The 15,148-nt window shown below is 50.5% G+C and overlaps 1 protein-coding gene across 31 annotated transcripts in view; it reads left to right on the forward strand.

Annotated features, from left to right (window-relative positions):
* Nucleotides 1-15,148, forward strand: part of LOC125164466 (uncharacterized) — an 87,055-nt gene that overhangs the window by 25,254 nt on the left and 46,653 nt on the right. For all 31 annotated transcript variants that reach the window (XR_007151779.1, XR_007151780.1, XR_007151781.1 and 28 more), the window contains one exon: nt 13,371-13,487. Coding sequence is in view for 28 of the 31 variants with exons in the window: in XM_047857205.1 (XP_047713161.1) it covers nt 13,371-13,487 (117 nt within the window). In the remaining 3 variants the exon portion in view is untranslated. The remainder of the gene's footprint in view (nt 1-13,370; nt 13,488-15,148) is intronic.

The following is a 15,148-nucleotide window of genomic DNA, read 5'->3' on the forward strand; positions in this document are numbered from 1 at the left end:
CAGGGGACACTAAGCCACCAGCCGGGACGAGTGTATGTAGCTAAGCTGTGTTCCCTGTCAGACGGCCCCAGACATCACCCTCTTTCCTGATCAAAGCTGAGCTGGTTGCTTTTCATTTAGCCTACAGGGGTGGACTTTCCAACAGGCCAAGGCTGCTTTCTCAATTCTCTGCTTCTGCTGTGAGTGTTCTCCTTAAGTAACCAATGTCAGTCTCCCTTCCTTCTCCCTTCCCTTCCCTTCCCTTCCCTTCCCTTCCCTTCCCTTCCCTTCCCTCCCCTCCCCTCCCCTCCCCTCCCCTCCCCTCCCCTCCCCTCCCCTCCCCTTCCCTCCCCTCCCCTTGTGTCTCTCAAATCTTTTGTAATCTATGGGCCTCTTCTATCACTGAAACAGTATATTTTATCAAGACTTTATTTTTTTTTAGAGCAGATGTAGGTATACAGCCAAATTTAGGAGAAGGCACAGAGATTTCCCGTATACTCTCTGACCGCTCCCCACAACCTCCCCCCATCAGCATCCTCCACCAGAGGGAACATAGGTTACAATTGATGAGCTTAAACCTACATATCATTATCGCCCCAGGTCTGTAGCATTAACGTTCACTGTGGGTGTCATACATTCTGTGGGCTTGGACACATGTATTCACCACTACAGTGTCATGCAGAGCAGTCTCTCTGCCCTAAGTGTCCTCCGTGCCCCATCTATTCATCCCTCCCTCCCCCCTCTCCCCTCTGGCAACCACTGATCTCTTTACTGTCTCCATAGTTTTGCCTTTTCCAGAATGTCACAGAGGTGGAAACAGTCTGTAGTCTTTTCCGATTGGCCTCTTTCACTTGTGATAGGCATTTAAGGTTCCTCCGTGTCTTCTCGTCACTTCACAGAGCATGTCTTTTCAGCGCTGAATAATATCCCATTGTCCGGATGAACCACGGTTTCCTTATCCGTTCACTTACTGGAGGACACCTTGATGGCTTCCAAGCTTTGGCAGTTAGGCACAAAACTGCTGTAAACATCTGGGTCAGGTTTTCGTGTGGGGATAAGTCCTCAAATCCTTTGTGCGCATATCAAGGAGTGCAGTTGCCGGGTCACATGGTAAGAGCATGTTTAATGTGTAAGAAATTGCCAAACTGTCTTCCAAAGTGGCTGCACAGTTTGCATCCCCACCGGCAGTGAGTGAGAATTCGTGTTTCTCCACGTCGTCCCCAGCATTTGGTGTTCTCAGTGCTTCCAGATTCTGGCCGTTCTCACAGGTGTGCAGTGGGGTGTCCTTGTTTTGATTGGCATTTCCCTGATGACAGACGATGTGGAGCGTCTTATCAAGTCCAGCCTTTCCTTTTTCCAACTGGACATATGTTGCCCGGAAGTGCTCGACCACGGCTTCCGAGGAAGTGGTGTGGCAGCTTGGGGTCAGAAGGCCTGGTTTCCAGACTGGGCCGAGTCTTCCTGAGCTGCAAGGATTGGAAACCCAGTCTTTCAGCTGTCACACTGGGGGTGTTGTGTCAGCAAATATCGAAGGCTCTCTCGAGTTCTCATCAATTGTAAAGATTTTTTACATGTTTTATTTATTAGGAGTTTTCATAATTCTATAAGCAGCTTTCCTAATGGTCAAAGCTTTTCCTCTTGGTCAATGTTCTTATCTGGGCAACACAATCAGCTTTGGCTGTTTAAGCAAGAGACGAGTTTCTTCTTCTTTTTTTAATGTTTGTTTATTTTTGAGGGAGAGGGGAAGGGCAGAGAGAGAGAGAGGGAGACAGAATCCCAAGCAGGCTCCAGGCTCTGAGCTGTCAGCACAGAACCCAAAGCGGGGCTTGAAGTCACAAACTGTGAGATCATGACCTGAGCCGAAGTCGGATGCTCAACCGACTGAGCCACCCAGGCACCCCTAAATAAGAGAGGAGTTTCTTAAGAGGATATCGGGTAGGTCACAGGATCGTCGATGGGGGGTCCTGGAGAACCAGCCTACAGCTCAGCTTCCAGAACACTGTCCAGACTGTGCTGCACAGCCAGTCAATGAGGGCCCTGTGCTGTGGCTGCTGTGCATGAGACACCAGGAACTGGCCTTCACTGTGGCTGCCACCGCAGAGCACAGTCTGTACCTAAGCACCACCTTCCAGATACTTCCACGGCAGCCCTGCCAGAGAGAAGGACAGAGAGATACATGCACGCACCGACTGTCAGAGACAGAGACTGAGAGAGACAGAGAAATTAAGAGAGAGAAAAGGAGGGGAGAAACCATGATAGAGAGTTAACATAAAGAGGTAAATAAAAAGGTCAGAAAGAGACAGAGACAAAAAGAGAAGAGAGAAACAGAGAGGCACACAGAAACGGAAGGATGGGCAGATGAGGGTTTGGCAGCAGGAGCCCCCTTCCCTGCCCTTCTCATCCTGAGCCCCACCCTTGGTCCCAGTGTCCCAGCTGCCCCAGGTCTGGGTGGGAGAGCCTCACTCACAGGGCCAGCCGCAAGGGAGTCTGGGAAAGCAAGATCGTCACACACTCAGCACCTGCCGAGGGGTGTTTTTGCCTCCTATTAAGCTCTGAAGTTAGAACTCCCTAAACACTCAGACGGGCCAAGGTGTTGGGTGAATAAAAATATAGGCAAGTGTTCGTTACACTCAAGTTTATTGATTCTTTCATTGGCTGAGTCAGGTGCATGAACCCAGTTCCCATGATGCACCAGGCGATGTTCAGGGGGTTGGGGCACAGGGAGGAACAGGTTTTGTGGAGGCTTGCTGCATAAGCCCAGCTGGGAAGACAGGGGAGCAGACAGATGGTGTGACAACCCCGGAGAGGTACTCCGCTGGGGATGCGTTTCAGGCGTGGGATGGGCCAGGACAGCGCTCGAGGTGTGCGGACGCGTATTTCGGTTTTTAAATGTCACACTGAACAGTTTGGGGTTTCTCCTTAGCGAGAGGGAGGCTTTGGAAGATTTGAATCTCTGGAAATGAGTGGAGGAGCTGGCATTCTAGAAACAGCCCGAGGGAAGTGTGGGAGATGGGTGGAGGAGGGCAGGACTGGACTTGGGAAGACGAGAGGCTGGTGGCGGAATTGAGGTCTTCGCTGAGGTCGTGAAGAGGAACGGACAGAAACTTAGATAACAGGTGGCGTCATATCCCGAGATGGAGTAAGCAGGAGGTGCAGGAGGTGCAGCTGCTTCGGGGAAAGGGTGGTTGAATAAATGTTGGAGTGTGAGGTTTTCCAGGAGGCATGAGCAAACGTAGTGACTGGGAAATGTCAAGAATATTAGTAAGGTGGGGGAGAAATGATGTGGAGGAGGCAGGACAGCCTCTAAAATGTGTGATATTGAGGCCACAGGGGATGCTCGGAGCTGGATTGTGTAGGCGGTCTCGGGAGGACAAGGCCCAGGGTTCCCAGGCCAGGGGATGTGGGAGCCGGGGTGTTCATACCCCGGCTCCCTCACCCAGGGGTTCAAGGGAGCAATTTCCCAGGCATTCACGGAGGTGAGTAGGCTGTGGTGCCTTGTGGCAAAGAGGCGGGTATGGGGTTTTGGAAGGCGGGTGATTTGCATGGAAATGGTAAAGGTGGCCGTGGTAGTGAATGAAACCTGTAGGGAAAGAAGGCTTTTAACAAATCCCGGAGAAGACTGACATTTAAGGGAGTATGAAAGAAAACCATGAGAGAGGGGGTGGAGGTCAGGGGAGGGATCCTTTCAGAGGAGGGAGGGGCTGCCTAATGCAGCAAACTTCGTAGGAGAAGCAAGCATCACAGGGCGTCCACTGGGTTTGCCATCCGGCGAGGCTGTGAGAGCAAGCCCCAGACTTGTTCTAGGGGGCTGCAGCCAGGTAGGTATCTGCGATGTCCGTCCTGCCTGATGTGGGCACTGACATTCCTCCAGCCCCCGGGGTCCAATCTGCGTCCGTTATCTGTCTGCTTCCCGCGGAAGCAATGTTCCTTCACCCCTGGCTCAGTTTCTACTTTATTTCTGGCACCTGAGGGTTGAAGCTCTGTTCTTTTACCCTTGGCCCTGTGTCAACACTGGCTTTTAATGTTTTCGGTACTTTTTTGTGTTTACGGTGTTTGCCGTTCGGCGGGGAGCCCCCAGCGGCAGGGTCCCAAGTAGCCACGATGAGAAGGCACCGCCACCAGAGAGCCTCAGGTCAGGGGAGAGGGCGTTGGAAATGGGAGAGCAGCCGCACAGCCCTGGCCCGCGCTAAAAAAATGCAGCAGCAGCAGCAGAAGAAAAAGAAGAAGAAGAAGAAGAAGAAGGGGAAAAAGTGGAAGAAGAAGAAGAAAGAAGAGGCAGGAAATTGGAGCGGTCCATCTGTTTGAAAGGATGAGGGGTCCCAGAGGACAAAATGGGGAGAGAACCTGGCTCCCTGGCTCTGTTTGGCTGGGGGTATGTCGGAGTGTGTGCAGGTGAGATGCAGGTGTCTGTGTTTGCAGTGAGTCTCTGCCTTCCTGTTTCCCTTTTCCCGTGGCCGTCAGGAAGCTCCGGGCCGGGGGCAAGGCCACCTTTCCTGGTGAGGTCCGGCCCTTCGTGTGTCTCTCCCATCTGTTCTCTGTGTTTAGAGCCAGGTGGGCCTGGCACCTGCCAGCCGGGACACTCTGTCTTGGCTTGCGTTTCCCCAGTCATGAGCTAGAGAGATGGGAACAGGGCTCCTAGGGGTCAGGTGCGCTGGTGCTTGTGGTGTTTCCACTGGCAGAGGGATGCCCCATACAGGGTGCAAGGAGTGTAAGAACAGCTACATTTACTGACAGCTCACAGGCACCGGGCTGATCCACACACTTTCTGTGGATGTCTGGATCATTCCTCATCAAAGATACACTTGGTTGCATTTCAACAGTATTTATTACATAACTATGTGCTGAGCACTGGAGGGGCGAAGATCGTGCCCAGCTCTCTGGGGGCTCCCGTCAGTGAGCTGTGTTCATGTTCCCCGTCACCTCCTCCGAGAAGCCCTCCCTGACTTCTGCTCTTGGCTCTAAACATGGCTGGGGGCCTCTGAGCTGCTCCCTCACACCTCCTTCCCCGTGATGTACTTTACAGACTTGTCACTACCCCCACCCAACTCAGTGAAATCTGGGGGAGGGACTGAGTGGAAACCCCATTGCCTCTCCTCCCGGGGGGCTCCGCTATCTATCTGCCATAGATACCCAGTCACTGTTTGGAAGAAATGAATGAACATAGTAGTGTTGCTAAGGACTGAATTGTGTCCTCGCCAAATTCCTATGCCGAGGCCCTAACTCCAATGTGGCTGTATTTGGAGAGGGGCCTTTAAGGAGGTGATGAGGGTTAATAAAGTCATGAGGGTGGGGCTTGATCCCCTGGGACCGGTGGTCTTATGAGAAGGGGAAGAGGGAGACTTCTCTCTTCTCTCAGCGCCAGGTGAGCACAGAAGAAAGGGATCATCCGAACCTGCCTGCACCTTGATCTCGGACGTCCTGCCTCCAGAACTAGGACAGGTGAATGTTTGCTGTTTTAAGCGTCCAGCCATGGCTGTTTGGTTAACCTTCATTTCCTCCAGGGCCCCATTCCTTCCGTCCCCACCCCCAGCTTGCTCCCTCCTGGCACCTGTATCAGGTTCCCTCTCTGCATCCTAATGGCAGTCCCTTTCCATTCTATTCTGTCCCCAAAACAAACTCAAGGCCTCAGGTTGACAGCCTCAGGCCTCTTCTGGAGGGCACCCTCTCCATTGCTCTTGCTTTCTAGAGAATGGTAATCGTAACGCATTTTAGGACAGAGAAGCATGAGTCAGGTTACTTTCAAGGAGGAGCCTCAGATTTAAGGACCTTTCTGTGGGGAAGAAAGAAAAATCTATGTGTGTGTGTGTGTGTGCGCGTGTGTGTGCACGTGCATGCTTGCACACACACACTCACATATTTAAATGCAAAGCAAAAAGCCCAGGACCTAAAAAAAAAAAAAGCTCCAGCATTAATGGTATTTACCTGTGGGGAGGGGAAGGAGGCTTGAAGGGCCAGGCCGTGAGCCAACCCTGCCTGTATTCATTCTGTGCATATTTATTCTCGGTGATTATTCAGATAATGTATGCTACCTTCTGCTTTGTGGCTGTGTGCGTCCCAGAAGCAGCGGGCACACTTTCTAGCCCTTTCCCTGGCCCTCTCACGTGGACCAGACCTTGACCGTGGTCTGCCGAGGTCACGTCCTTGGCCGCTGGTCTCTAGGACGTGTCTCCTAGGCCGCCTTGCTGGCCACTGTCCAGAGGCAGGACTCTTTGTGTCAGGTGCTGGTCACACCTTGGGGGCCTGAGACCCGGGTGCAGAGGTGAGGGGAGGCAGGTGGGGAGGGGCGGTGCTGGGTAGCACCTGCCTTGGGGCTCACCTGCCAAGATCAGATGAGACTTGGCCTTTCATCGTGGAGTTGAACTGATTCAGGCCCAGCTCAGCGCTCCTCCGAGGTCGGGTCTCGGCTGAGTATGTGGGGGCTGCTCCTGAGTCCGGGGTGGGGGAAGAAGGAGAGAGCCTGACTGAGCAACTCTCCCCCCCCCAGGCCACATACAGGTGGGGTCTTTCACACCCGAGCAAGTGTCTAGTCTGCAGAGCCACGAGAGGCCACGAAGGGGGTTGAATCAGCCCCCGAGTTAGACAGACCGGATGTCAATTCTGAGCCTCTAGGTGGATGTGGATGTGGCATTTAGCTGTCCCTCTGCACCCTCCTACAGTCAAGGTGAGAAAGTAATGGACAGATTAGGGCAGGGAGGGGGTGTTCAGTAACTGACGATGTTCGGTAAGTGATATTTCAGACAGCTCTTGCTTTTTCTTTCTTTTTTTTTTTTTTCCATTTAGCAGTTTTACTTAAGTTCTTTAGAATAAATATACCTACCTATGGTACTAACTGAAATTTGTTATGAAGAATCTTATTTAAAATACGTGCAATTTAAGCAGCCACTCTCTCATTTGAAGGGGAGCATTGATAGATGCTCTAGAATTCAGAATGGCATTTCGAGGGAAATCTGGCCGGATGTCCGATTCTGCAGTACCCCAAGCACAGCTCTGGCTTCTGCTCTTTGTGTTACGAGCACATGGCTGTCCCCATTACCCTGGATGAGACACCCAGACTGGCACAGAATAATCGACAGTTCATGAGGGATGGGCCCAGGATTGAACCCAGGCGGAGTGGACCGCTTGGGGGGTGCTCGCACAGCCGTCTTCCCTGCTGTTGGCTTCCTTTCCACAAACAATATACGTGCTGTGAAAAGCTAAAACAATACTGATGCGTATCAGCAGAAAATGAAAGTCACCTTGAATTCTACTTCCCACAGATGTTGGAATGGCTCGCCATCAGTGTGGTTTCTCTCAGTCTGTGACATTTTCCTCTGCACCTGTACAGCCATCTATTCACGCACGTCGTCAGACACACGTGTATTTTTAAAGGCACCATGCTGTGATACTGCTTTGCGGCTTGCTTTATTTCCAATTTTCACTGGGACGTTTTTCAATATCATTGGATCAACTTCATTTTTATAATGCATTTATAATATATCTGTGTTCCATCAATAGTGGAATACTTTTTTAAAAAAATTTATTTTTGAGAGAGAGAGAGAGAACGTGAGCAGGGGGAGGACAGGGAAAGAAGGAGGGAGAGAATCCCAAGCAGGCTCCACACTGTCAGCACAGAACCTGATGCAGTGCTCAAACCCAGCAACCGTGAGATCATGACCTACACTGAGATCAAGAGTCGGATGCCCAACCAAGTGAGCCCCCCCACCCCCGCCAGGCGCCCCTACAGTGGAATACTTTTGAAAAAATACTTACTTCTGAAAGTTGTGGTAAGGTACAAATAATTAACCATTTTTGAATGCACAGCACGTTAAGTGTATTCGCACTGTTGTGCAACCACCACCACCATCCGTACCCAGAACTATCCATCTTTCCAAAGTGGAACTCTGTGCCCGTTAAACACTCACTTCCCCTTCTCCCCACCCCAGCCTCTGGAAACCTCCATTCCACGTTCTGTCTCTATGAGTCAGACCACTCTGTACTACATGTGAGGGCAACCACACGGTGTTTATAACTCCTCAGGGTTCACCCATGCCATGGCGGGTGTCAGAGTCTCCTTTGTAAGGCTGAGTGAAGTTTCAGTGCACTCTGAAGAAATAAAATCAATACCAGTTCTACAGTCTAGGAAAATCTCTAACTAAGGACCTTCCTCTCTTCTCTCCACTCACACTCTCTTCCCATACTTAGTAGGGCAAGCCTCCGAAGGAATGTCCTTGACCTGCCCCCCAGCTGCCAGTAACACTCCCCGAACGGGTTACCTCGTCTGTCAGAACTGAAGGTTGGGCAGTGCCCCTCACTAGAATGTAAACACACTTCATGAAGGTAACATTTATGGTCACGGCCAATTGCTTCCCCTCAGGCTGCTGTAAGCCTGTGCTCGGGCATGGGACTGAAGGCAGAGCCCTGCGTGGATGCCAGCTTTTCACAGTTATGCCCAGAACCGCCACGTACTGCCAGCGAGAATCGTAGCCCCATGACAGCTGAGGGGGAAGGAACGAAAGCATTGCCTCCGCAGAGTTCAGGTGTTCCATGGAGACTTCAGGGCTCTCCCGGAAACCAAGACCTGCACTCGGGACCTTGTGACCACTTCAGCCAGAACAGCCCAGATATATCCACTCTCTGTGTCAGGCCTGGGGAATGAGCTTCTGTGTGAAAAAGGGTTTCGGGGAATGAGGAAAGGAGGGACCGAATGAATCCAGCTCAACACAATCCGATGTTTCACACATGCAGAAACTAAGTGCCGAGTGGAGGCGTGTGTTCAGAACCCTAAGACTTTGGTGAAATGGGGACCGTTGGTGGTTTCGCTCGTGTGTCTGTGTCTGGACACCAGGATCTGGCCCCTCTGGCCTGGTTAGGGTGGCTGGTGCTGCCCAGAGGGTCCAGCTAGTCTCTGTTTGCCTTTGCAGGTGGTCTTTGTTTCCAGAATCTCCGAATCTGAGCACACGGAGAGATCCTCGGTTTATGGGGACTTGCCTCTGTTTCACAGTAAAGCCAACCACACCCCCCTGTCGCTGAATGCCTGCCGGGCTGATTTTTAGCGTTAGCCTTGTTTGAAAGTGGAGGCAATTGGAGGCATACCGGAAACTCAAGGGGAGTTTATTTTGGTATGTGAAGCAAAAGAGTTACTAGACCCTAAAGGAAGTAAGACCAGTTTTGTGTGTGCAAACTGTCAGTCCCCAACAGAAATCCCCTAGACCATCTCCGGCTGTAGCCAGCTCTTCCCATGGGTGATTTGTGCATAGACTTTCCTTCTTGAGAATAGATAATGATGCAGGAGTCTGGAACTGTCAGAGTCATCAGGATCTGGGAAAGCCTGAGCTGGAGCCAGAAGGAGGCAGTATGGTCTGGTAGGAAGCGCCGGGGGATAAAGAGGTAGGAGGCCAATCCTGAGTCAGAGCTTAGGTACGACCGACTGACTGTCCGTGTGACCTGGGACAAATTATAGGCTACCTACCATTCTTAGTTTCCTCTCTAGTAAAAGAACGGGGTGGATTTTATGGGTTTTTTTTAGTGACCAGTTCCAAACTGGACACCCCTTCTGAATAACTGGAGCATCTTTATTTACAAAACAGCCCCTGAATTAGAATTGCCAACAGTAAGTCTAGAATCTGTCTTTTTAATCTGCTCCCCGCAATAACCACCAATCATGCAATGCTGTTTGCTCTGTGTTGTCACACATCTTAATGGATTTCTTAGATTTGTCGATGTATACCTTTTCATTTTAGCATCTTGAAGTTATAGGTAATATAGTTATTTGAGTTAATAATAATTATGTTGATATAAAATTTCTATGGAATTATAAAGGGTATTAAATAATAATGATAACAAGGAATGTGGTCTCCCGCCTTCCACTGAAAAGTAGGTAAAGAAATGTGAATCTTACATGTAGTGGCATTTTTTAAGTTGAGGAACACCTAATCTCATTTCCATTTTTATGGGAACCTTATGAAGTAGACCTTGAGGGGATGAACAGTTCCCTTTTCATAGAAAAAGCGGGCTTGAGTAGACTAGACAGATTATTTGATTTACATATTTAACCAATATTAACAATCAGCATCTTCCCTAGGAGAGGCTTCAGGCTGGGTCTGAGGTCTCCTACTCACACTGGTTGTATGAATCCAGCATAAGAGGATCAGGTGGTGGTGAGGATGGTAAGAAACGGAAGGCTTAAGAGCTACTTAAGAGGAGGAATCAAAAGTTTGTTTGGGTGTGGGGACCAAGGGAGAGAGAGAGTCAGGCAGATATTACCCCAGGTGGATGGGGCTGCCATGTGCAAGGATGAAATGCAGATGAAGACTTAAGCTCTGAATAAGTGGAGTTTGAGAGGCATGGGTGCCATCCAAGCAGGGATTTCTAAGTCCAGAGTTCAGGTATAAGCTGGCCACTCCCATGGAGAAGTCATCAGCCCTGAACTGATAATTGAGGTCCAAGGTGTGCACATAATTCCCCAGAGCAAGGGTGCAGAGAGAAAGCAGAGGGGTCAAAAAAAAAAAAAAATCCGTGAGAGACTTCCATGTTTATGGTCTAGTAGAGTTGGATCAGCCAGCCAAAAACAATGAGAGAACATTCAGAGAGGACAAAACCAGAGGAGTGTGGTATCATGAAGGCCAAGGGAAGAAGCGCCTTCAGGAAGAAGGTGTTTGGTAAGACTGAAAGAGTGTCCGTTGATTCCAGCAACCCAGGAGTAACTAGTTAACACTGGTAAAGACGACGTACAAGGAGTGTGGTGCATACGTCGGGCAAGGGCTGATGGAGAAACAGGAAACTGAGCTAAGGGGCGGTGACCGGCTACGTGTCCTTGGTCTAATTGTTCGAGTTCTCTGAGTCTTTATTTCCAAATCTGCACAATGCTCAAAAGCCATGCGACAACTCATCCCGGCTGTGCATTCAGGTGTGGTAGGTTGAAGGGATATAGCTGTCAACAGAGTTGAGGCAAAGTCTTGTTGGCACAAGGTAAGTTCCTTGACCTTGTGCCTGACTCCCTGCTCTCCCTGCAAGCCAACAACAGGAACAACAGGAATCTTGAGGAGTTGGCCAATATCCTCAACACTTGTGCTCTGGACTTTTAGGGAACGGGAGACTGAGGATTAACATGGGGGGCCAGCCTCTTCTGCTGCATGCAGACAAATACCTCAAGTACTTTTAGTCCCCATCTGGTGTTCAGTTTTTGGGAGCCAGTGGCAGGAGGGAGGAGACCCTGACTCTGGTCTCGGGTCTGTGGGAGACTGGCCGTGTGGCTTGGCAAGCCACTGCCTCCCACCTCTGGAGTTCCTGGTCTGTCAGATGGCATCTTCTCCAGTTAGATAATTCTGGAATGCATTTCCTCACTGCAGGTGTGTTTGTATTGCAAAGAAGTCCCTACCAGAGAAGGAAGGTTGCTGTGATCGCTTGGACAAAAAAGATGCGTCTCCAAGCCAAGGACTCACATAGCTATTGTCACTGTTAATTCCCAAAACATATGTACGGTCCCAGTTAATCCCGTCAAATAGATGCTGATGCATAGGTTCAGAGGCCAACGACCTGTTTGAGTGGAAGACAGAGCATCTATAACAGGCAGCAGTAAGTTAGGTTTGGGCAAGGAATCATGAATTTATTTTAAGTTTATTTATTTTGAGAGAGAGACAGGAAGAGAGAGAGAGGATGAGCATGGGAGGGGCTGAGAGAGAGGGAGAGAGAGAATCCCAACCAGGCTCTGCACTGTCAGCACAGAGCCCAGTATGGGACTCGAACCCATGAACTGTGAGATCGTGACCTGAGCCGAAACAAAGAGTCGGACACTTAACCAACTGAGCCACCCAGAGGCCCCAAGGAATCGTGAATTTAAGCCATAATTAACTGCTCCTCCTGCAAAAGGAGCCAGTTGAGCAGGTCAATGCCTGGAAGAACCTCATATCCTCTTTCCTGTCCTAAGAGAAAGTCTACAATCCTTAGCAGATATTTGGAGACATCCATTCTTTGGATTGAAGCAGGCTTCCCTGGAGTATCTTTCATTTCTCCCCTGCACTCCCATCGTGTCTACGCTGTCGTGTCACTGCTCCCCTCCCCACCCTGCTTCCCTTGGGCCTGGGAGACCCTTCCTAGTGACATGGGCTAAAATTCTGTGCATCCTTCGAGGCTCGTGAACCTTTCTCGACCTCCCAATAGCTGTAACACCTTCCTCCTTTTGAAGCTGTTTTTTGCACGTGGGGCCTCCCCCACAGTACTGTTCTTTCTCTGCCTTGAATTAAAGTTGTTTATCCCCTTCGTATTAGAACAGTTAGCCTTTGAGTTTCACAGAAACTAAGCCCGTGACAACAGTTGGCACGTAATAAAAGCGCAGTGGCCACTCGGCGGTTGGAAATGCATCCATCCTTAACTGGTTCCGGGTTTGCTCTTGCACGCGTCCACCTGGCAACTGATCGTTAGGGCCTCGCGTGAGACCTCATGCGGGGTGGAGTGTTACCACAGTGAATGAGGTGTTCCACCGACTCTAGCTTGGGAAAAATATCCCATTGGGTAACCACTCGTTTGTTCTGGATGCCTCCTACCCGCCATCGGTCATCCTGGCCTGGTACGTTCGCACAGTGTGTAAAGCTTGTAATGCTCGGCCGACCCCACACTTGTGTGATGATCACGTCAGCCCCGTGCAATGAGTACAGTAGGTCCATTATACCCAAGTCCCCATTTTCTAGATGAGGGAACAGGTTCAACCACGTTAAGCTGACTTCCCTGGGACGTCACAGTTCCTGGGTCGAATGGCTGCTGAGTCTTCTGGTCCAATGATTCCCAAGGATAGGGAGAGACGGTCAAGAACTGCGCAGATCAGGACATGGCAAGTGGGGAAGAGGTGCCCAGGAACAGTGGGGCAAGAAGAAAGAATCCGAGGATGAGAAGGAGTGGTCTTTGTGCAGGATACGTGGCTCCTGGGGTCCCCGCCAGGTTGGCAACTTGGAGGCAGAGTGTGGCCTCTGCTCACGGACCTCACGCCGCCCAGGCTGGCGTCAGGGCGAGCCCCTCCGAGCTGGGCACCAGCACCCACAGGAGGCAGGTCTCCTTGCACCGTGTCTCTGCACATCTGTTCCACCTGCATCTGTGGACTTCACGATCCACCTTCCTTGCTAAGTGTTTGGAACCAAAGCAGGTTTTACGTTCTAACAGTGTCGAGAGTGCAGTGTTTCAGAGTGGTGACAGAGCAGTTGTCTTAGCAGGACAAATTGGGGGTGCACTACCCCCCCCCAGTACCCCAGCCTGCCCCCACACAAAGCTGCTTCCCTGTCCGGTAGGCTGTGAAAGGCCAGGCTCGGTGCTGAATGTGGGATGTGGGTCCCTGTGCCTCAGTACAGCATTGACCCCCGGCTGCGAGCACACTGGCTCCAAGCCAGGCCATCCAGTCATGGCAAACTCTGTTGTCTCCACAGGCGGGTGCTGCTGGGCCCTTACTGCTTTCCAGAAAACCAAGCTGGGTTCCCCAGCCAGGGCCCAACCAGGATCACACCGATTCCCTTCCTGGGCCTTGGTGTCCTGCTTATTAAGAGGTGAGTTTGGGGGCGCCTCGGTGGCTCAGTCGGTTGGGCGTCCAACTTCAGTTCAGGTCACAATCTCGCAGTTGGTGAGTTTGAGCCCCACATCCAGCTCTGTGCTGACAGCTCGGAGCATTGGAGCCTGCTTCAGATTCTGTGTCTCCCCCGCCCCCCGCCGCCCCCGTCTCTTAGAAATAAATACTATAAAAAGTTCTTTAACAAAGGTGAGTTTGGGTCATTTGATTTCTAAAGTCCTTTACCTCTGCTCTGCTAGGGTAATCCGGAATGGGTCACCTTCTTCCGGAGAGTCTGTGCATCACACTCGTGTTCTGGTCATGCCTCCTGCCTCCATCCTGGACCCACCAGTACAGCACGGCATAGTGCGCCCATAGACTCAGGAGTCCAAACTCCTACTGCCCTCCCAAAGGAACTGGGGGGGGGGGCTTCGGGCAACTTACCTTCTATGCCTCAGTTTCCCCATTTGTAAACTGGTGGCAATAACAATACCTACTGCCTCAGATTGTGGTAAGAAATACATGATATTACAGAATTAGAACAGTGCCTGGCACTCCAGGCCGGTGGGTCTTACTGCTTCTATTCTTTGTGTAGGTATCTTGCCCCCTCACCTTCCTTGAAGGTGGAGACTTAACCTGAATGGAGTTTGGATTTCTATTATCTGCCCAGGGGGTGGCCCCCACCGGGCTCTCTTGAGTTGAGGTTGGTTGGATTCATTGTATCTCAGGCCATCGAGAGCCCCCATTTTGGGGTTCCAAGCACTGGGCTCAGAAGGTCAGGGCACTGGAACTGGAGTGACTTTCAGGAAGCCGTCTGCCCTCATTCTTGGCTTTGGATAATTGTTATTTATCCTCAGTGCACAACAAATGTGCTGATATATCAAATGCAAATACCACGTCTACATTGTTTTCGTTTGTGTGTGATCGTAGGATTTGCTAATGTTAATACGTGGTTAAACATAGCTGAACCCAGCCCATAAAAGGTTTTTGTTTTTTTTAAACATTAAAAATGTTATAATAATCCATGCTGCTGTGCTTGTAAAATAAGCAAACAATAAAAGTGTACAGAATGCATAATGGCAAGATTTATTCACTACCTGCCCTTGCAAGCTTCCTTCTCTTTCCCAGAGATAAATGCTGTGAACGTTCGGTAATTTTCTTTTTTAGGCTCTTGGCTTTTTTCTCTACACTGACTTATGTGTGCACACACACGCAGATTTCCTTTTTGTTCTTTTCCTCACACCAGTGTGATCATGCTACACCTTATTCAGTGAATTGCTTTTGTTACTTGACATGATTATGGAGGGTTTCCGTGGCTGTCCTCACTTTATGATTCACCTATACATTTGCACAGCCTTTCCCGTGACCCTGCAAGCCTCCCCTCTGACTCCTGAGGAAGGAGCCTTGTGAGCCCTCCCAGTACCTTCCACAGCCTCCACCGCTGCAACAAGCCATGGTGGGCACAGGAAGGGCCCATGTCCCCCGGAGGGGGGCTGGGTCTGGGAGGGTTTTCAAGCAACTAGAAAGCTGGGTGGGTCGATTTGCCTTGTGTAACCCACTGCAACGTTCAAAGGGCTTTCAAATCCGTTTTCGTTTCCATGCTGCACAGACACACTGTTAAATTTCCATTTTCTTATTTTTTTTAACGTTTATTTATTTGAG

The sequence above is a fragment of the Prionailurus viverrinus genome, chromosome B1, assembly GCF_022837055.1.
Source record: "Prionailurus viverrinus isolate Anna chromosome B1, UM_Priviv_1.0, whole genome shotgun sequence".
Lineage (NCBI taxonomy): Eukaryota > Metazoa > Chordata > Mammalia > Carnivora > Felidae > Prionailurus > Prionailurus viverrinus.